The sequence below is a fragment of the Lagopus muta genome, chromosome 11 (genome assembly GCF_023343835.1).
Source record: "Lagopus muta isolate bLagMut1 chromosome 11, bLagMut1 primary, whole genome shotgun sequence".
Taxonomy (NCBI): domain Eukaryota; kingdom Metazoa; phylum Chordata; class Aves; order Galliformes; family Phasianidae; genus Lagopus; species Lagopus muta.
Genome location: NC_064443.1, coordinates 284,618 through 306,188, shown reverse-complemented (window position 1 = coordinate 306,188; position 21,571 = coordinate 284,618). Strand labels below are relative to the sequence as shown.

The window sequence follows — 21,571 nt, the reverse complement described above, 5'->3', positions numbered from 1 at the left end:
TTTCTATCTCCTCAGAACAAATTGAGTCTTAGAGTGCGTTTGGAAGAGGTGAAGATGCATTTTAATAATGTCTGTTGGCAAAATTCTTGAGATCCTGACACATTCTCATCGTTAGAAGCAACTGTTATGATGTAAACACAAAGTCACGTAGAATCATTCTCAATACCTGTTATATGAGGAAAGCACTCTTGCTTCTGTCTTTCCCAGTTAACAAAGGCTCAGTCTCATTGCTGACTTTGTAAATCAAGGAGCCTGGGCTGTTATCTTTAAGTACCTGGGGATCAGATTAATCAATCAGCTCTGGAGCAAATGGGATCTTTGAAGTCCTGGTTTCTTCTGTACCAGATTATGGTCATTGCCCTCACATCCTTTACTCGCTCTTTGCTTAGCCACTGTAATACAACTGCAGCCATCCTGTGTCTCACAGGAGTTCTGCCCATGTTTCTTCCTGCTCTGGAGTTGTTCCCTGCCAGGCAGAACAGCTCATAGCTGAGATCCAGCTGCTGCTTCACCATTAAAAAAGATTTCATCATAAAAAAGATTTCATTTTTACTTACCGGCTCATAAAACAAACAAACAAACAAAAAAACTTCACAGAATTCTACTGCTCTTCATAGTTCATAGAAGTGAGCCTGGAGGGTCAGCAGAGGGGAGATGGGCTGACTAACAAGCACTGATCACCTAACTCTCGCTTCTTTAACAAAGCACCCTATAAACTAAACATGCTGTAGACTAGATGCCTTTGTATGCCTCCAATCCTACCACACCCCAAGTTCTTCAAATCTCACCTCTCTTTACTACTACAGAGTACACTGGCAAGCCAGTCCTTCTGGCCGCATCACCCCATTACCCAAGTTAAATCTGTTTCAATCCTTCAGCTGTGCCAGCAGCGCCCAGTAGCTGGAGCCTAGACAGCGGAACCAGAGAGGCCCTGCCATTCCTGTCTGTCCACGTTGGGAGCATCTTGGCCCCACCAGTACCTCCCCGAAGCCTGCCCCATGGTAAGGAAAAGCCCAGTAGATCTGCTGCATAAGTCATGCAGTCATGCCAAATGACTAGGCCAGATGAAAACTGGCCATAGTTCTTGTTTTCCCTCATAGAAAGCATCGGAAACAAGAAGTCAAAGTCTTTCCTGGTCTGCTAGGTTAGCAGTGGACATTTTCAGTTTTGTTCAAGATCTTCAAATTTCGCAGTTGTTACAAATAACATGGACTTGTGTGGGCTAGAATTGTGGGCTAGGTGTGTGTGTGTGTTGGAAGTCTGACTTGGCTTTTTGCCAGCGGCTATCTTCAGCAATAACTTACGGTTACATAGCTACTAAATAAACCTTCAGTCATTCGTTGTTTACGAGCCTGTTGCCTTGCCATGAAATCCTTGATAAAGGGGGTGGGTGGGAATCTATCACTGCACTGAACTTCTTGTAAGCATTTTGTGATGTGACAGATGCACTCCACAGTACTGATCGGAAGGGAAGCCTCAGGCTGGATCGGTCTCGTCAGTGGTTGGAGCTGTTACTTGGCTTGCAGAATCTAAAACCCCAACTCTCTTACAGCGTTGAGGCTCTACAGGTCCGTATTTCTGACCCTTGTCTCATTCCAGGACACTACTCGCTGCACTTTGATGCCTTCCATCACCAGCTCAATGATGCTCCTCCGGCACTGCCTGCACGAACATTGCGCAAGGTAAAAAAGAAGTGTCAGGGAGATAAAAACAGAAGAAAAAGTATAGGCTCTGGAAGGACACCCTTGTCCACTGTCACCTCCAAGTAGTTCTTGAATACAGATTCACTATTTTTAAAATGCTATTGACTTAATTGAGAGAAAATTCATTGCAAGTTTATAAACTGCTGAACTTAAATTTAGGCCCTCCCACTTCCCTTTTGCTTATGTTGTGATTTCAGGCCCCCTCAGTACAGAGGGAGAGAGGGATTTTATCACTTCAGCTGCTGTGTTAAGTGCACTGATTTGTCCACAAGAGGTGTTTCCATACAAATCAGGGGAATATATATACAAACTGCCAATGGCTGACATTTTGAACAAAACCAGAACTGCACTGTTGTTAACATCACTGTTAAAAGCTGAAATGTTAGCGAGCTGCAGTGTTGCCTCCTCCCATGTCGATTTTAACAAGATTTCTGTTTTTCTGCAAACAGTCCCCTCTTCATCCCATCCCTGCATCACCTACCAGTCCACAGTCTGGTCTAGATGGAAGCAACTCCACTTTATCCGGCAGTGCAAGCAGTGGCGTCTCCTCCTTGAGCGAGAGTAATTTTGGACATTCCTCCGAACCACCTCCTCGCACCGACACCATGGATTCTGTCCCCAGCCAGGCCTGGAACACTGATGAAGATCTAGAGACACCCTACCTCCCTGTGAGGTACAGTCTCTCTGAGCCTGACGTCCTTGAGTCACTCAAATCCCAGCCATGCCGAAGCCACTCAGCTCCGTCAGGAGTCATTCCTCAGGACACCCTGGACCCTCCTGCTCTACCCCCCAAACCTTACCACTCCCGGCTGCCAAACACAGAGAATGAGGAAGGAATGATAATTGAAGACGACGACAAACACCGCCAGTTGCATCGTAAAGTGTCCCAGCCTGTGAGTGGTGGAAAGGAAGAGCAGGCCAGGGTAGCATGGGAGCACGGCATCAGTGAGCAGTAGGAACAACTGCTGGTAAGCAGCTTGCGTTGTCATTCCAGATGTGACCAGAGTGCAGAGCTGAGGACTCGGAGAACAACAAGCTGACTTCTACTGCCACAAGCTTGGCAGGAGCCCACATACGCAACTGGGCCAGCAAGGGAAGTTGCTGCTTTCCTTTCAAGTTTCCTTTTACACCTTTCCGTTACGTTTTTTTAACTTTCTGTGCAGTGGATGGTTATTCCTTCTGCAGTTTCTTAACTGCACCGCATGGCACACAAGCCATAGAGACTTGCAGAAGCTGAAAAATACAGTCTTAAGTGGAGGAGGAAGGAGGAAAGGTGGAAAGCTGATTTTGAAACTGGTTTCCTCTCAGCTCTGGGACACACTTGAGTAGAAGCAGTTGCACTAGGGACACATTTTATTGCTGTACAGAAGTGAAAGCTCATTGCTGAAATCAGGGATTTTATGAACTGTCAGTCTGGAAGGTGCATGAGGAGCAGGCAGTGGAAAGATGGCAATTCTAAGAAGATATTGGCTCTTTTGAGAGCAGGATTGTACATATCTGTGCAGTGATCTCCCTGCATTGGTTCATAGGTGCTGAGGCAATTAACCAGTGCTGATGCACTGATTTCCAAGATACCATTTCCAACAAACTCTGCCTCCTTTGTTTTTTATGTACTGTTTGATTTCTTAAAATTTGCTTTCACTGGCTAAACCAACCTGCTTTCTCATTGGAGTCATGCTGTTCATCTGTGTTACAGGATGAGGGGGAGGTTAGTAGCCACTGGAGCTGTGACTTGATTGTAGGCCTTTTCCATGCCCAGCTTTGGGCAGGCTGTCAACACCAGCATTTCTATTCCAGTTAAAAGAAAATAAAAAGTTCTTCATGCCACAGCTGGTTGATGACTCACCAGTAAAGAAAAAGTGGCTAAATGCATGACATCCACTATTCCTTGCCTCAGGGCTGAACATCACAATTCTCACTAACTTCCATCACCCAGGAGCTGAGATCCATTACCCAAAAACATCATTCCTCAGCCCCCCTCCAAAAGTCACTGCAGCTGGCGTGGAGGATGTCCATCTCTCACAGTAGGCAGATGCAAGAAATGCCCAGTGTAGTGTGTGCCCTAGAGTCAGAAATCTTAAAGGCAGCCTGTAAAGAAGGAACATTTCTTTCCTCTTTTGCTCTTTAGAAAGTATGAAGAAGTTGTAAGAGCTCCTTCTCTCTTTTTGAAGGTTTTGGTTCTTTTCTCTTCATGTGGCGATACAGCCTTCCCCCCCCAGCTTTTTTAATGGTCAGGCTCCAGAAAGGGATGAAGAATTCAGTGCAGGTGGGAGATCTAGAAAAAAAGAAAAAAGAAAAAAAAAATCAAACAAAAACAAGACAAAAACTATGCAGAAGTGGAGTCAGTACATATGTTGCGAAACAAGCCTTTTAATCAGTATTTGCTTAGTTGAGTTACATTACAGGAAAAAGTTCTGTGGTAACAGAGGCAAGACCTGTGGTGTAAAAAGAACTAGAAGAAACCCTCTATTCCTATTTTCATATTTTTCAAGAAACTGGATCAAAAAAAGCAAGTATCTAGTGTCTAGAGAAGTAATGCTCTTTCCTGCTGCCATGCCAGCACACATTTTGGCCTTTCCTTACATTCATTTCCACCTGCAGACTGCAAAGCACACTCCAGAAGATGGTAAGTTACCAGTGAAAAACCTGAAGCACATTCAAACAAGACTTACCTCCAGCATGTAAATTAGTGTCAGAAATAGGAGTAGCATCAACGTGTCCCGTTCTTCCCCTAGCCACTCAGTTTCTCCTGCTACAATCAGCATAAAGAAGCAAAAAAGGATACACATCTTTTACAGGTTACCTTTAGCACTACCTCTAAATACAGTGACTGGGCAGAGAATGTTGCTTCTAAACTCTCCTAAAGATGAGACCATCTCATCTGTACAAAGTCTGGGCTCGGTCAGCTGTTGTACAAAGGGGATTTTCAGAGGATGTCTTTCTTTTCTTTCTCAAGCCCGTACAAAAGTAATAAATTATGGTTCTGTTTCTTAAATGGTCCATTTGGCTGGAACAAAGTCTCTTGTGCTTCCTCTATTTTGTTACTAACATAGGCTGCTTGTAATCCCAGCAACCTTCCCAATTAAGAAGAGAACAGTATTAAAATTCGGCTTAAGATGGACAGGAGTAGAGTTTTCCAGTAGCGGAATTAGCCCTAGCTGCTAATGAACCAAGCTGGGTCTCTGGTATAGCACACAGGTATGAAAGCTCAATTCAGAGTTATGTTTTCAATGAAGGTAAGTCAAGGTAATTCCTTAGAAGTGAGTGAAATATTTTCATGTTATTCTCTAATTTGAGGTTCTTAGAAATTTTTAAGAGAATTAAGTACTCAATTCCATCTCCCTAATCACATTTGGTTTGGGGTTTTTTGGTTTTTTTTGCTTTTTTCTGTGGGAAAATTTACTTCTGAAAGTACTAAATGTACTGATATACTGAATTCCTTCATTGTAAGAACAAAACAAAACAGAAAAACAGCAGATCTTGCAAATAAAACTGCAAAAGTAAGAATGCAGACAACATGGGCATAGTCCCTTTCTGCTGGAAGACCTCCCTGAGGTTTGCTCTCACAGTGCACCACCTTGCTCTGATTAGAGGGGCTGTACAACAGCAGTCTGATCATTCTGAATGTCTGTCATTACTGTGTATTCATAGGGGGTTGAAGATAATCAAATGGTGTACACAGATACCCGATTTATGGCAGGTGCACACAGAGGAGGACAGAATAAATTCCTGAATTTACTGAATTTGAGCCTCTGTGGAGTTAACTTTCTGTTGTTCTGATATCTACTGCACATTCTGTTGCCCTTTTCAGTGCTTAACTTAAAAGGTGCAGAATGTAGACTGCCGTTAGGTTTTGTGAATGCTGGAACAAGTACTTTGTGGAACTCATATTTCTCTGGAGGGTGGGGTGGCTTTCTGGCATAGTGCAATTCCGTCAGCAAACTCAGTCCTGGAGCAGGCAGAAGCAACAGCAGTTGTTGCCCTGGTGCAACAGGATTTGGAGATTCTTTGTATAGAGTGCAGTAATGGGATGTTTTGAGCAGGACCCCTTTGTTCTGTGCGTCGATGATTCAGATGATTCAGACGTAATGCATTCCTTGGGTTTCTTTGCGTAACAGAGTAGCACGTGCATTCCTGAAACAGTTGGTGGAATTCCGCAGCGCATCTCTCCATTGTGAGCGTACCTGCTGGCCCCATCTGAAGCATAACTGAGAAGAAACCACAGTAATAGGAGAAAAGCAATTAGAATTGTTGTCCGAATCCCACACATTTTTCCAACGGCTGGGTTGGTTTTATTGCTGCGTGCAAAACTATGATTCTTATCCATCCTTTCCTTCATTTACTTTTTAGCCTGCTTACCATTTTTCAGGTAAGGGATATTCCATATCCCTGTTTTGGGAGAATCAGCCAAAACTGGGGAGGCTGGAGAGGGCAAGAGCCTTTGGGGAACAAATTAAGCGATATTTAGAATTTCCTCTATTCATGCTTCTTGTAAATACCCCCATTTGAATGCTGTGTATTTGTACAGGAAATTGAGCAAAAAATGTATAGATTGTGATGTCCAACTGGTATTCTGCCCTGTAAATGTGTTTTTAACCTCTGGCATTCTGTGCTTATTTAAAACAGGCAAAAACCTCTACCACTTCTCTTTTGTGTATTCATGTTTAAAATAAAATCAGAACAGCTATCTTATCTATAATGGAAATCAAATTGAAAAGGAAAAAAATAATTTGTACAAGTGTCCTACAGGTACTTCATTGTATATATTGTGATAGCATGTTTCCAGAATCAACAAATAAGTGGTGTGAATTTTAGATGTAAATATCTGCTGTTTGTTTTGGATCTCTTTCCCTTACCCATTCACTCGACTGCTGTGATGTGAAATTAAAGATTAATACCTGATATTAAAGTGCTACAGCTGTACATTCATTGCTGTCCTCCTGACAGGGCAATCCTCAGTGTGCTCCAGACATCCACAGATATGGCTGTCAAAGAGAAGCAGCACAGCATTAATCCCTGCACGCTGTGCTGGAGGGATACCTGACACCCACAGTTCAGAGGAACAGCCACCGCTTCCTGTCTTCCTTTGATGGAAGAGGGCTGGGAGGAGGCAACCAGAAGGTCCTTGTGGCTGTTAGGTGTAGTCAGAGTTGCCAAGGCGTTCTCTCACAGCCAGTCCTCTATTTCTTTTAATAACTTCTCAAAGTGAGCATCAGGCATATCTGGCAGCTAGACTGGTTTACCTGATGCGCAGCAGACTGAGACACCTGTTCATCTGTCACAAACATTTACCAGGTCTGAGGCAGTACTTCCAAATAGCAGAATCCGTGGTTCGTTCTTTGTTGGATACCTCGCTGCTCCAAGCAGTGCTCACGGGGTGACTGCTGAGTTCATCAGTTTATTGCAATGGCAAGATGTCTTGGCAGTAACTTCATTTCTCAGTTTTAAGTGTGCGCATACCAATCATTTTAACAGAATGGATATGAAAGACTGGTAATTAAAACCAGGAAAATAGGATTTGGAAATTAAAATCTGTACTCACTGCTACATATGATTAATCTCAAAGACAGACACCTTCTTCCATTACAACTAGTAAGTCAGGTCAGGCTGCAGGAGACAGAAGCAGCCTATCTACCCCACCTTGTCAAGACAAAACAACAGAAAAATCCTCATCCCAGAAGACATTTAGCTGTAAAATATAACAAAAGCGTAATGTAAGCTGGTCCTGAGCTGTACACACTGCCAGTCCACCTTCTTGCTTCATCACATAGCCCATGAACCATGTAGGAACTACTAAGAAGGTACTTGTCTATGGTAGTACACCTAAGATACCAAAATGTGGCTTAGCTGACTCTTGGAAGATGTCTGTGCAAAGCAAACCCTGAGTCACTTCTAACCCAACCTAGCAAATCTCAGTTTATATATGTTTATTATTATTCAGCTAAAAGCATTTGTTAGTGAATTGTGGAAAATGAAAACAGTTCAACACAAAAAGCCTTCAGATTTTAATTAGAGTTTTTTTAAAGTTTCCATTAAAGCCAAAAGATGCAGCATTTGAGTGCAAGCCAAACACTCTAAGCTAAGCCATGCTAACGCCCTCAAATGTAGATACCCCAGCCAAATCTTCACCTGATCCAAGGAAGAAAGTTTCTGTATCTGATTGTAATGAAATTGATACTGAGTTATACAAAAGTTAAGAGGAGAAATCAAACCTCTAGCAAATAAAGTCTGTAAAGATTCAGCCACCCTTGGCTCTGTACAAATATGCCTTTATTCCTAGAGCCAGCTTAAGAAAAAATCAGACCCAGAAGCACCTATCTCTGACATTCAGGCAGCTGGATTTGAGCTACTGAGCAGAACCAGCCATCAGAAATACCAGCTTCTTTGCTGTCTGTGTGAATACAGACACCTCACCTGTAGCACAACTCACTGCTCGAGACTTCGTACTGTACCTGTACAATAGCTATAGCTTTGGGAGAGTTAGGCCACTGCCTTCCAGCAATTAACCCCCAAATAGGGCACAATTAGTATGTTACAGAATATTCTCAGCCTTTTTTTCCCTACTGCTGGCCTTCCCCAGGACTGATAAAAGAGCAGGTGCCCCCAACCAGTCTCCCACCAGCGGGCAGCTGAGCCCAGCCAGGGTCCTCGCATGCCCAGAGCAGTTCACTCCTTAGCACTTAAGCAGGAGTATCAGCATCCAAGAGATTTACACTAAATCCTGCAGATTACCTTTATCCCTACAGCCATTAAAGCAACCTTCACGCTGTCTCATCACAAGAACCACACTAAAGCGATCACGTCACTATCAATCTCTATTTAGCTGGAAGAGAATACTATACTCCATACCAACAACCACTCGGCTTCTTCAGCTACTGACTTGGTAGTCACACACTACAGACAATCTGAAGCAAGGGTTTCTTTGAATGTGTGAATTCCTAGACTTCATTCACATATTTGCCACCAGTATCGACACGGACACACAGGTTTACTTTACGCTATCTATTATAGCCATAGTACTAGCCTTACAGCAGTTGCACAGACCATTGCACAGCTAACGAACTTCAGGCACACAGTGAGCTCCTCATTTTATTTTCCTATTCAGGTCTGTAGGTACATTAACATTGCTAGGCAGTGCATGGACAGTGTTTGGAAGGATAAATGCATTTTTCATACACACATACAAATCATAGCCCGATTCCAAAAGATCTACAGGTTTTCTCTTTATGGCTAACACTCATATACCCCTTCTCCCTTTTTACAAGCTTTGCTACTCACTTCACACAAATCAAATTCTAACTAATAGTCCCACCGCAGCTTCTATTCCACAGCCATTGACGACAGTCCTGCGTTACATTGTGTAACACACAGACGCGACCTGGCTTCACCTCCCCCCCTGACCAACACAACTCCCTGTCCCCTCGGACTGAGAGCAGCCCCTTCTGGTCCCGTCAGGTGTCTCCACACACATCTGCCTCTCGCACCGCCCGTCCTGCAGGGCAGCCTCCCTGTGAGCACACCCGGCTGCTCCGCGCGCACGGCGGTGCCTCACCAGCACACCCGCAGCCCCGCTCCGGTCCGGCTCACTCCTAACCCCACGTTTGTCCCCTTGGCTTATAGGGTTGACCCCTTCTTAGGGAACAGCATCCCTGAGACGACCGCGTTCCGGTTCTTCTATCAGCCCTACCTTGCTCACCTTTTCCCTTTGCTCTATTAGCCCACCAAAACCATGCATCGCAAAAAACAAAAAAAATCCCATTCACTGTTGTGTTTTCCCTCCTTTTTTTTTTTTTTTTTTTTTTTTTTTTTTTTTTTTTTCCACGTCAAGGACTTTGACGTGGGCTTAGAAACAAGCTCAATCCCAGCTTTGGTGGTTATCAATGAAGAAAACAAGCAAACAATTTAAATACTGCAATCGACATCTGTGCCTCTCTAACGGCTCCTGCCTCTAACCACGAGCCATTTCCACGTGCAAAGCGAAACGCTGCAGTGAACCTGAGGCGCATCTCAAACTACTCATCCTCCAAACCCCCACCTGCGCTCTGTCCATCTCAAATTCTCCCGCTCAAGAACGCCTCGCCTTACTAAGGATCTGCCCACCTACAAGATGGCGTCCGCAAGGGCAACTTTCCCTTAACAAAAATGGCGGCCCAGGGAGGAGGAGAAACCCGCCTCTCGCCATCTCCTCCAATCAGCGGCCGCCAACTCTCCCGTGGAGGCCGCGGGTTGGCCAATGGAAGGAGGCGGCGTGGAAGCCGGGCGGGGGAGCGGGCCAATGGGAGCAGCGGAGGGGGGGAACCGGCCCAGCGCGGGGGCGGCGGTGCCGGTACCGGTGTGGTGGGCGCCGAGCGAGGCGGGATGCGGGCGGCCCACGGGCTCTGGGCGACGCTGGCCCTGCTCCTGCTGCCGGCCGGCAGCCGGGCGCTGCGGAACGGGGAGTGCGAGGGTGAGTGGGGCCGGGCCGGAGAAGGGGCTGCCCCACGGTGAGGCGAGGCGAGGCCGCGCCCGCACGCTGCCGCTGGGGGCTGGAGCGCGGGCCGGGCCGCCGAGAGCGGCTCGTGGAGGGGCGCGGGAGTCCCCCCTTGCCCGGGCGGGAGGCTGCGGCCGGGCCGCGGCGCTCCCGAGGCCCATCCTGTGCCGACCGGCGCCGCCCCGCCCCGCCCGTCCCGCGCCCGGCTGCGCCGCGCCGTCCCGGCGGTGCCGCTTTGCTTGCAGAAGTCGCGGTGCGGCTACAGCAGCTTCGCGCTGGGCCGGTCTGAACGCGGGACGGGACGGCTCGAGGCGGAGCCGGGGAGCTCCGGGGTTCCGCGGTGCCGCCGCTCGGCTCGAGGAAGGCACGGCGCTCCGCTGTACCGCGGCCGCCGGCGGCACTGCCTGCAGCGTCTCTGTTCTTCCCGAAGGTTTTCACTCGCAGACAGCGGACATCAGTGTGTGTCTGTGACTGGAGACAGACTGATGTGAGGTAAATGATGGCGCTGTGTGCGTAAGAAAAGGCTTTCCCGACCGGCACGGTTTGTGATTACTGCCAACTTCGAGCGATGGCAGTCGGTGTTCGGTTGGCTGCAGGCGGTCCCGTTGATTTCCTGCGTCTGCCCGCGTTCTGTGCTCATGTCCGGAGTTGAACGCAAGTTGATGATGAGGCTTGCTCACCCTTTTCCATTGGGACGCACACACGCACGGAGGGCTGGGCCAGCGGGAGAGCTGGGAACCCCCGGCTCCTGCTGCAGGAACTGGTGGGGCACGCACCTCCAGCGGTGCTGCCGGTGCTTGCAGACCACTTGTGTGAGCAGCGGGAGTGAAACCTGACTGCGAGCTTGCAGGGTCACATGGTGCTGTGCTGCACGGATCCTGCTGGGTGCTGCAGCTGCCTCCCTCCCTGTGCTGTGCTTTCTCTGGAGCGCAATCTGTTGCCTGGGGGGCTGAGTGAGGACTGTGCTGACCTTCCTATCGGCAGGGCTTGGCTCTGTCCACTTTGCTGCTGGTGTGCTTGTGGAAGTTTTGTTATCTTTCAGTCTCTCTGAAACTGGTGCAGAAGTTTGTGGGAAGTGAGAAAGTGTGAGTTGTGGGAAGAGAAACGTGCCAAGTTGGTGCATCATGTGATCGTGTTACAGCTTTTTCTCTTGGAAACAACTGTACGCAAGCCCATTACAGACTCTAGTGTATATTGTCGTTAGTAATGTCATATCACTGATTATTCAGCTTATTCGCTTCCTAGATGAGTTGGTTTCCAGTCAGAACTGGTTTTGAAGCCCATAGTCTGACAAGCGGTTTATCAAAGCAGCAAGAATAAGGCATCTAGTTTCTGTTTTTACCTCAGCACTGTTTTGTGCCACACCCCACAGCTGAATCCCACTGCTCACTCAGCCCATATGCAGAACTCACTGGACAGTTCCAGGGATCTTCTTCATATTGTCAGAAACCCACCAAAACTACCAGGGCAGATTGCTGCCTCATGTGTGCTGAAACACCCAAAGTCACAGATTGCTAACGCAGCTTCTAAATGTTCTGTTCTGCAAATCCCTTATTCTGTTCCCCTGCTTCTGAGAGCTGTTGTGAGGCTTCTTGCAGTGACAGGTAACTCCAGCCATCTTCCCTTCCAGTGTGTGTCACCTTCCTGGGGAGATTCTACCAGAGTCTAAAGGACGACAATGCTGAGTTCACACCCACCAGTATTGAGAAGGAGCTCATGAAATCCTGCAGAGAGGCAAAAGGCAAAGAGAACCGGTTGGTAAGTAGTCATCAACATTGCCTCTGGAAGAAATTAGTTGTAGAAACAAACAAAGGGAAGCTAGTGTTTTTGTGTTTGTATGATGTCCCTCACTGGGGGCTGTGCTTCCTGGCTCTGTGGCCACAACTGGTCCTGTAATTTTTTGTTGTTGCAAGAGACCTTGTTGTACTAGGGGAAATGGTTTTAAGTTGAAGGAGGGAAGATTTAGGTTGAATGTTAGGGGGAAGTTCTTTACTAGGAGAGTGGTTAGGCCCTGGAACGGGCTGCCCAGGGAGGTTGTGGATGCCCCGTCCTTGGACGTATTTAAGGCCAGGTTGGATGGGGTCCTGGGCAACCTGATCTGAATGTGTATGTTTGGTGGCCCTGCTAGGCAGGGGGGTTGGAACTACATGATCCTTGGGGTCCCTTCCAACCCGGGTGATTCTGTGATTTTAAATATATCTATATATCTGTCAGCGTCTTACTGCTGACCTTATCTCTCCCTGTTATCAAAGGGCTTGGGATTACAAAGCTTTTATTTGCTGTAGGACTTCCCTGTTAGACTGCATTTGGAGTGTTACGTAAACTGTTAAAATGCTTAGTACTTTATAGCTGTGTAGCTGAGAACTATAGCAGAACTGAACTGCCCTAAGTAAAATCAGATGAACTCTCCTACGAGAACTGCAGAGAGACCCACAGAAAGAGGGGGGCAATGCTTCAGAAAGTCCTTTAACAAAGAAAACTTCAGTAATCCAGTTCAAGTTGTTAACAACTTGAAAAGCAGGACAGCAGCAAAGCAGTGCTGAAAAGTGGTAGGCAGTGTGGGAAGTGACCCTTGGCCAGTCAGGCTTGCTTTTGCCCTCCTGGGGCAGTCCCTTGGAAAGTTCTCTAACACTAAATGTCAAACTGCAAAGAGATGGCTAGAAAACCTTTTCAGAAAAATGTTTCCACACATATCCACCTTGCTTTTTTCTTCCCTTCAGTGCTATTATATTGGGGCGACAAATGATGCAGCCACCAAAATTATTAACGAGGTGTCAAAACCCATGAGTCACCACATCCCCGTGGAAAAGATCTGCGATAAACTGAAGAAGAAAGACAGTCAGATCTGCGAACTGAAATACGGTGAGTTGCCAGCAGAAAGGGGAAATGGGTGCACTTTCCTGGGGTACTGAATTATTCTGGGTAAAAGCATGCTGAAGTCAGCATAGGTAGTTATACAAGTTGGGCTGTTGTCTGTGAATGTCCTGGACAGCTGTACAGGGATGCTCAGGAGGGGCTGCTGCTTGCCCTTCAGCTTCTGCAGAACCACTGCTTGACCTCCCTCGTGCCAGCAGTGCTGTGCTCAAAGCCCTGTTTGGAATTTGGCCACTAGGACAGCATTATGCCTGGGCCCAGGATGGTGCCTGCTGAGCTCATGCCAAGGCTGCTGGGCTCTGCTGCTGTCATCAATGAGCGCTGCTTTGGCACCTGCTCCTGGTGCCTGTTGGCAATGGGCGCTGCCACTTACCACCCTCCTTGAACTCATGTTCTGGGGTGCTGTACTCCTCCTGAGAAGACTGATGTGAAGAACAGCCATGGAATTGCCTTCTGGCTGCTGTCCCCTCTCCTCCCTTACGTCCCCTGGAGACAGTCACCGGGCTGTGGCTGCTGTGCTCCTCATTTCGTGCACTAACGCCCCGTAGCTTCCCAGCCTTCCCAGCCAGCCTTCTGCCGCTGTCACCGCTGGCCTCTCCTCCGCGCTGACCCCACCGTCTTTTTCCGTCCCGCGGAGGACGGCCGAAGCGCTGGGGCGAAGCGGGCTTTCGGGTTCAAGGCGGAGCTCCGCAGCTCAGCGTTGTTTCTCCCGCCGCGCCGTGACACCGCCGGAGCCCCCCGGCGCTGCGGGCTGAGCGCTGCTCTGCTCTCCCCGCAGACAAACAGATCGACCTGAGCACCGCCGACCTGCGCAAGCTGCGCGTCAAGGAGCTGCGGCGGATCCTCGACGACTGGGGGGAGGCGTGCAAGGGCTGCGCCGAAAAATCCGACTTCATCCGCAGGATCCACGAACTGATGCCCAAGTACGCGCCGAGGGCGGCGGGCGCTCGCGCCGACCTCTGAGGAGGGGCCGCGCGGGGCGGGCGCGGAGACGCCGCTACGGCGCGCGCTGTACGGAGCTCATTAAAGTACTACGGTTCCACCGGGGGTAGCGTGCGGTGTCACGTGATTGCGCGGCGCGCTCCCGCGGTTGGGGGAGGGGCGGGGGCGGGGCCGCGCCGCGCACGCTCCTTCCCATTGGCCGCGCGGCCGAGGGCGGGAGGTGCTTTCCCCGCACGTCGCTGCGCGGCGCCTCCGCGCTCTTTACGCCGCCATGCGGCGAGGCGCACGGCGATGACGTAGAGCCCGCGCGGCGCGGCGGCCGGAGCCGCCTTCGTTCCCTTTTGTCCAAGATGGCGGCGGCCGCCGGAGGCGTCTCCTGATCCGAGGGCCCCGGCGCCATGAAGCGCGGTAGCGAACGGGACGCCAGCCCGCCGGGGGCCGGGGGAGGCCGCGCTGCCGCCGCCAAGAGGCCGCGCGAGCGCGAGCGCGAAAGCAGCAGCCGGCGCGGCCTGCACCGCAGCTCGGGCGCCTCCCGCAGCAGCCGGGACAAGTCCACGCCCGGCGGCGGCGGCGGCGGCGGAGGAAGCGGAGGAAGCGGCGGAGGCGGCTCCGGCTCCCGCAGCCACCGCGGCGATGAGCGCGCCGGCGGCGCCGACTCCAACCACCGCCCGGCGGCGAGCGGCTCGGCCTCGGGCGCCCGCGGCCAGGCCGCCCCCTCGTCATCCTCATCGTCGTCGTCGTCCCGCGCGCTCGGCGTGCCCAAGGCCAAGGCCCTGCCCGGCGCCGTGGTGGCCCCTTCGCTGCTACTGGCCGGGCCGCCGCCGGGCGCCGCGCCCTCGCTGCTGCTGGCGCCGCTGGGGGGCTCGGCGGGGCTGTCCGGGGAGCCGCCCGGCTCCTGTGAGTACAAGACGCTGCTGGTGAGCGGGCTGAGCGCGGCCCTGCCCGACCAGCTGCTGGAGGACGGGCTGTTCCGCCTCTTCCAGCGCTTCGCGGGGGGGGGCGCCGGGGACATCAGCGTCAAGCTCTCCCACACGCCCGAGCTCGGCCGCGTCGCCTACGTCAACTTCCGACACCCCGGGGACGCCCGCGACGCCCGCCGGCACGCCCGGGCCCGCCAGCTGCTCCTCTACGACCGGCCACTCAAGGTGGAGCCCGTGTACCTGCGTGGGGGCCGCAGGAGCCGCACGCCGCCCCCCGCGCCCTCACCGGAGCCCCTGGGCTACCTGCCACCTCTGCACGGCGCCTACCAGTACAAGCAGCGGTCGCTTTCACCCGTCACCAGCCCTTTGCTGCGGGAGCCGCGGCCCCGCCATGCGCACGCTGCCGCCGCTGCCTTCGCGCTGGAGGCCGCCGCCATCGGGCTCTCCCGGGAGCGGGAGCGGGCCCTGGATTACTATGGGCTGTATGACGAGCGCGGCCGGCCCTACAGCTACCCCATCGTGGCCGAGGAAGACCTGATGCCGGAGGATGATCAGAGAGCCACCCGCAACCTCTTCATCGGCAACTTGGACCACAACGTCTCAGAGGTGGAGCTGAGACGTGCCTTCGAGAAGTACGGCATCATTGAAGAAGTGGTGATCAAGCGTCCTGCCCGCGGCCAAGGTGGGGCTTACGCTTTCCTCAAGTTCCAAAACTTAGACATGGCGCATCGGGCCAAGGTCGCAATGTCAGGCCGCGTTGTCGGCAGGAACCCTATCAAAATTGGCTACGGTAAAGCCAACCCTACTACCCGGCTGTGGGTGGGTGGTCTTGGCCCCAGTACTTCTCTAGCTGCCCTGGCAAGGGAGTTTGACCGCTTTGGCAGCATCAGGACTATTGACTATGTGAAGGGAGACAGTTTTGCGTATATCCAGTATGAAAGCTTGGACGCTGCCCAGGCCGCCTGCGCGCAGATGAGAGGCTTTCCCTTGGGCGGGCCAGAGAGGAGACTTCGTGTGGATTTTGCCAAAGCAGAAGAGACGAGATACCCACAGCCGTACCAGCCTGCACCTCTCCCTGTGCACTACGAACTGCTTGCTGATGGGTATAGCAGACACAGAAGCCTAGAGCAAGACTTGAGGGTGCGAGATAGGACTCCTCCACATCTCCTGTACTCGGACAGAGACAGGAGCTTTGCAGAGGCAGACTGGGCCAGTCCTGCCAAAAACGCTGAACGCAGAAACAACTTGGAGAGCTACAGCCGATCAGTGCGTAGCCGGAGTGGAGAGCGATGGGCCAGTGACAGCGATCGCACTGTGCCCAAACTGTGGGAAGAGCGGCGGAAACGACGGAGCCTTTCCAGTGACCGTGGCAGGACTACTCACTCGCCTTACGAGGACAGAAGCAGGACAAAGGCCAGTGGGCCAGCTTTAGACCGCAGCCCGGAGCGGGCCCGCAAAGAGAATCACACTACAGAATCCGGAACTGAGAAAGAGCAGAGTAACTCCCTTCAGAACAATCGTCACACAACTGAGGAGAAACCCCATCGTGAGGCATCCGATGCTCCGCAGCCTAAAAAAAGGGACAGCGAACGCAATCATCGAACTGGTGAATCAGAATCAAAAACTCACGAGGAGCCAAAATCTGAGACCAAAAAGTTAAAGAATTTGTCAGAATACGCTCAGACGCTGCAACTTGCTTGGAATGGGCTTCTCGTGCTAAAAAACAGCTGCTTCCCCACATCTATGCACATTCTGGAGGGAGACCTCGGTGTCATCAATGGACTCCTCAAAGACCATTTGTCTGGTGGGAAGCTCACGCAGCTCAAAATCGCTCAGAGACTTCGGCTCGACCAGCCCAAGCTGGATGAAGTGACTCGCCGTATCAAACAAGGCAGCCCCAATGGCTACGCTGTGCTCCTGGCGACGCAGTCTGCCCCGGGGAACGCGGGGGCCGAGGGGACCTTTCCCGTGGTCGAGCCCGGCTTGCAGCGACGGCTGCTCAGGAATCTGGTCTCCTACTTGAAACAGAAGCAGGCTGCTGGGGTTATCAGCCTGCCCGTGGGAGGAGCGAAGGGCAGAGACAGCACAGGCATGCTTTATGCGTTCCCTCCTTGTGAATTCTCTCAGCAGTACCTCCAGTCAGCACTAAGGACATTGGGGAAGTTGGAAGAAGAACATATGGTGATAGTTATAGTCAAAGACACTGCCTAGCCCACACTGTCTTTTCAAATTCCATGTTTTCTTTGTGTGTCACACAAACCCGTTGTTTTTAAGGCCAATCATTTTGGTGGAGGCTCAGAACACCTCAACCGAAGTGCTAAGATTTTTAGTTTCTAATTAATTTTAATACCATTTAAATAGTGCCCATTTCATTCGTTTTTAATACGTGACACTGTCTGCTGTTGTTCTGTATTTTTATTTTTTAACTGTATGAAAAAGTCGTCAGTAAAGCCTTGTTCACTGATGGATTTCTAAACTTGTGCGCTATCCTGGTTCTTAAGGCCTGGGAGGGCTGCTGCCCTGTGCTGCCCGCTGATGGGGGCCCAGCCCAGCCCCTCAGCCTCCAGCCTACACCTCCTCAGTCTCTTTCTGGTGTCCTGCCAGGTGGGACGGGAAGGGGGATTTGTCATTGTGCCCTATGGGAGACTGAGAGGTTGGTCTTGCTTTCTTGTTTTTGTCCTGTTTGTTTTTTATTTAGCAAATTTAAATCTTGGTGCATTTCAAGGCCAGGCTGGATGTGGCTCTGGGCAGCCTGGTCTGGTTGTTGGTGACCCTGCACATAGCAGGGGGTTGAAACTGGATGATCACTGTGGTCCTTTTCAACCCAGGCCATTCTGTGATTCTACGATTTCTGTTGCTACTCCATTTGGTGACAGATCCTTTCAAGGAAGCAAAACCTGACTGAGAATAGAAATCTTCTTTATACACCAAATAATAATAATAATAATAATAATAATAATAATAATAATTACAGTTGATAATTGGGCAAAAAGTTTGCTACTAAGGAGTCAATCCTGTACAACCTCAACAGAACAGATGAGGCCTGATGTTCCTGGTTTCTGTAAAAAGAGAAATAAATCAAGCATGAGAAAAAATATCATTGAAAGGGGAAACCTCTTGGGCCTGTATTAGATGCAGACAAACAAATAAAGGGCACCAAGTTGTTTTGTGAACTGTGGGTGCCCCTTTTTATAGCCATCATGTTCACTATCTGAAATCCTTTATTGCAAGATAAACTGCAAAGGTTTTTTCTTTTTTTTTTTTTAAGTTAAAATTTATTTGCAAGCATGCAAAAATATAAACAACTCTGGCTGTCATCTAGAAGCATGGTGTGTGCCCACGAGGAAGCTGTCTGCAGAGCAAGAACAGGAATTTAAGCTGAGGTTCTTCACTGTGTCTGTCTGTGGCATGAGACAGTCATTCCAGAGAGCCTGGACATGCAGGGCTGGTTTCTGGGTGACTTGAGGATGTAACTATTTCAAATTTGAGTTAAACTGCACTACTCAGCTTGGGGATTTTGTATTTTTTAAAATCACGCCTCCAGATTTCAAGAGGCTTACAGGAAATTGTGTGGCATTAGAAGCACTACATTCTGAACTTTCTCTTTAGAATTGCAGGGATTTTTTTTGGTTTTGTTTTTTGTTGGTTGTTTGTTTGTTGAAGCTTTGGTGGTAAGCAAGTGAACAAAACCCTGGCAGAGCCAGAACCCAGGCCCTCCTCACAAGCGGTCTCTGAGCAAGCAGACTCACTGCTGCCAAAGGCACTTCAGAGCTGTGCTCTCAAGTGAGCGGCAGTCAAACCCTACACACACAGGACTGTAACTCAGCTTAATGATGCCTCTCTTTGTTTTTAATTTTCAACCCTGCAGTTTCACAGCAGGGACATCGTCAGCTTAATTTAATAATGTATTGGTGTCAACAATTATGATTATTGGTTTTATTTATTTATTTATTTTTAAACATTTAATACTGTGATTGTATACTAATGAGTTAGTGTGCTTATGAGGGGATATTTCACTTTGGTGTCTGTAGCCCATAAAATATAACTCTGTACTAAGAACTAAGGGCCTGAAAACAGTGACAAGGGCCCAGGCGCTGAGCAGGTTTGCAGGGCAGCAGTACTACAGGGCACAGGGCAGCTGGCCTGCTCCTGATGTTACATGGTTACAAGGATGACTTTTCACCTTGTGACCTAGTCCTCACCCCTGTTGTAACATAGACAGTGCCAAATGTTAGTAAGTGTAACGTCTAAGTGTCATCTGAAACCCAAGTGTTTTTAGATGTCCCTTATGGCCAGAGTCAATGTGACCAGAGGTTTTTGTCAGGGAGCACCCTGTGTAGTGTCCATGTCCCCACTGTCGCAGCAGTTTGCAGTAGGGTCCCAGCAAGCGCCTGATGGCTTCTGGAAGTTGCACATCTCTGCTAACAGAGCCAAGGAACCAGCACAGATACCCCATCTCCCACTTTCCTTTTGAGACAAGTAATAGCAGAGGGTTTGGGCTGTTTTGTAAGTTGGGCAGAAGGGAACCTTATGAGATTTAGCAAGAGCAAGTGCAGGGTCCTACACCTGAGGAAGGGCCGAGCTGCTGCAGAGGAGCTGTGCACAGAAGGACCTGTGGCTCCTGGTGGGCAGCAGGTTGGCCATGAGCCAGCAATATGCCCAGGTGGCCAAGAAGGACAATGGTTCCTGGGGGTGTGTTACAAAGAGTGTGGCCAGCAGGGCGAAGGAGGTGATCCTCCCCTCTGCTGTGCCCAAAACTGGAGTGCATGGAGTGCTGCATCCAGTTTTGGGCTCCTCACTGCACAAAAGACAGGGAACTGCTGTAGAGAGAGCAGCAGAGTGACAATGATGGTTAAGGGCCTGGAGCAACTTCCTTGTGAGGAATCACTGAGAGCCCCAGGGGCTGGTCAACCTGGAGAAAGGTGAGAGATGTAATCAATGCCTGTAATGTAATCAACCTAATGGGCAAGTCAAGCAGATGAGGCCAAGTTCTTTTTGGTGGTGCCCAATAATCAGACAAGGAGCAATGGGAACAAACTGGAACAAAGGAAGTTCCAGACAAACATGAGAAAAGTTTTTTCAGGGGGTTACAGAGCACTGGAACAGGCTGCCTGAAGAGCCTGTGGAGTCTCATCCTCTGAAAATATTCAAGAGTCACCAGGATGCTTCCCTGTGCGACCTGCTGTAGAGAACCTGCTCTACCAGGGGGTTGTACTGACGGAGCTGCGGGGTCCTTTCCACCCCCTACTAGACCTGAGCTTCCCAGCCACAAAGCCACAGTCACTGCTTGGCTGCTTGGGCTGCACCACGTGCAACGCGGGTGTCTCACAGCTGTACACCTGTTGCAGTAAGGTAATGCAATAGGGCTGTGTATGTGGGCAAAGCGGGAGGAGGGGAGGCAGGGTGGTCCAAGAGTGTTCAGACTGAATGGCATCTTTTTTAACACCTGTCCAGAAAAAACCCAGAAAACACCACTGCTTCTAACATCAATGGTTTGCTGTCTTTTTTTAATCCTAGAGTACCATGGCCAAGCTTTAGCTTCTTGCCCCAGCAGCCCATTTGCTATGCTGCAGATGTGTGCTAAACGGCCCTGCACTGCAGCAGAGGAAGGCTGAAACATGCCCTTGGGCTGGGTCAGTGTGTGTGACAGCACAGGCTGAGGCTCAACCTCGCCTTACAGAAGCAGGGCACACACACACAAGGCCTAGCACAGCCCAGTAAATGCCCCAGGCCCCACGTAGTGGCAGTGAGCCAGGCTCTGTCACTTCAGCTGCAGTTGTTAGGCCCCAGACCTGCTCCCTTTGGCTCTATTCACTACAGTTAGATGGGGGTAGGGGAGGATTGTGGGAGGATTACATTTGTTCTTACAGTGGCACAGTTTCAACGCAAATTTTATAAACAGGAGCTCTGCCTGTTAGGCATTCATTTCTGTCTCATAAGAATAGTTGGCAAACTGCTCCAAGGTAGCAACAGATGCAGATAGTTACAGCTGTGGTATAATGCCAGAACAATATGCACAGCTGGCACAACATCTCCTCTCACTAGTAGTAGAGCTTCATATTTTTTTTTCCTGTCCTCCTGAGCAGCACATTTTTAAAGTAGAGTTGTATAAGACGTGTTTTGATAAGGTAGAGGCTGACTTGCACAGCTGATGCATGGCAGATCCTGTTTTCAACTCTCTGTCTAACCAAAACATTGCTCCAATGGCTGGTCTTAAATGCTGCAGCAATCACAACTTGTTCATCTTTATAGGTCCGGTAGGTCGCAACTGCCCATTAAAAACTGCAGCAGAACTCTATCTTTTCAATTATTTACAAGCACTCCCGGGTAAGTGCTTAGGCAGATGCAATACTGGAAGGAAAGCTATCCTTTCTCTGGGTTAAAAAGGAGGTTCTTCTTCTATGAACAATTAATCCTTCAGTCTTTGTTGAAATGAGCACTGTTTGTTATGGAAAACTTGACGTAGCATCAAGGAGTGAGAAGCCTTCAGCTCCCTGCTCTGCCTCAACCCCTATTCTGAAAGTGGCTGAAAGAGAGAAAAGGTAAGAAGTTGAGTGGATATTCTCTGAACACCTGAGCATAAAGAGCGCATTTCAGTGGTCTTGTCCAAACAAGTGAAAAGCACACTTACCCGTCAGTTTCAACTCACAGCATTAAGCTGT

At 49.9% G+C, this 21,571-nt stretch overlaps 3 protein-coding genes and 1 long non-coding RNA gene across 11 annotated transcripts in view; 3 read left to right on the top strand and 1 right to left on the bottom strand.

Moving 5' to 3' along the window:
* The window catches only part of DOCK3 (dedicator of cytokinesis 3), a 185,848-nt gene extending 179,253 nt beyond the window's left edge, over positions 1 to 6,595 (top strand). For 6 of the 8 annotated variants that reach the window (XM_048956982.1, XM_048956981.1, XM_048956985.1 and 3 more), the window contains 3 exons: positions 879 to 1,001; positions 1,600 to 1,682; positions 2,153 to 6,595. In XM_048956982.1, coding sequence (XP_048812939.1) covers positions 879 to 1,001; positions 1,600 to 1,682; positions 2,153 to 2,659 — 713 coding nt within the window. In that variant the 3' untranslated portion in view covers positions 2,660 to 6,595. The remainder of the gene's footprint in view (positions 1 to 878; positions 1,002 to 1,599; positions 1,683 to 2,152) is intronic. The other 2 variants (XM_048956986.1, XM_048956983.1) reach the window with 1 other exon arrangement.
* On the bottom strand, positions 5,802 to 9,824 carry LOC125698567 (uncharacterized). The gene is made up of 3 exons (XR_007379228.1): positions 9,739 to 9,824; positions 6,602 to 6,688; positions 5,802 to 5,911 (listed from the first exon to the last, which is right to left on the bottom strand). It is a non-coding gene; the product is annotated as an uncharacterized LOC125698567 (long non-coding RNA).
* A 6-nt stretch (positions 9,825 to 9,830) lies between these two features.
* On the top strand, positions 9,831 to 14,094 carry MANF (mesencephalic astrocyte derived neurotrophic factor). Its single transcript, XM_048957027.1, has 4 exons — positions 9,831 to 10,149; positions 11,804 to 11,931; positions 12,894 to 13,035; positions 13,826 to 14,094. Exons 1-4 carry the CDS (start codon positions 9,846 to 9,848, stop codon positions 14,008 to 14,010), a joined length of 759 nt encoding a protein of 252 aa, XP_048812984.1. The 5' UTR covers positions 9,831 to 9,845; the 3' UTR covers positions 14,011 to 14,094.
* Positions 14,095 to 14,203: 109 nt separating this feature from the next.
* Positions 14,204 to 20,476, top strand: RBM15B (RNA binding motif protein 15B). Its single transcript, XM_048956994.1, has one exon. The coding sequence runs from the start codon at positions 14,388 to 14,390 to the stop codon at positions 17,118 to 17,120; it is 2,733 nt and encodes a 910-aa protein (XP_048812951.1). The 5' UTR covers positions 14,204 to 14,387; the 3' UTR covers positions 17,121 to 20,476.
* Positions 20,477 to 21,571: the final 1,095 nt, after the last annotated feature.

Coding starts and splice junctions, on each gene's coding strand:
- MANF (XM_048957027.1), top strand. CDS start 9,846: ATGGCGGCCCAGGGAGGAGGAGAAACCCGCCTCTCGCCATCTCCTCCA. Junction 10,150..11,803: donor GCGGAACGGGGAGTGCGAGG/GTGAGTGGGGCC, acceptor CTTCCCTTCCAG/TGTGTGTCACCTTCCTGGGG. Junction 13,036..13,825: donor GATCTGCGAACTGAAATACG/GTGAGTTGCCAG, acceptor CTCTCCCCGCAG/ACAAACAGATCGACCTGAGC.
- RBM15B (XM_048956994.1), top strand. CDS start 14,388: ATGAAGCGCGGTAGCGAACGGGACGCCAGCCCGCCGGGGGCCGGGGGA.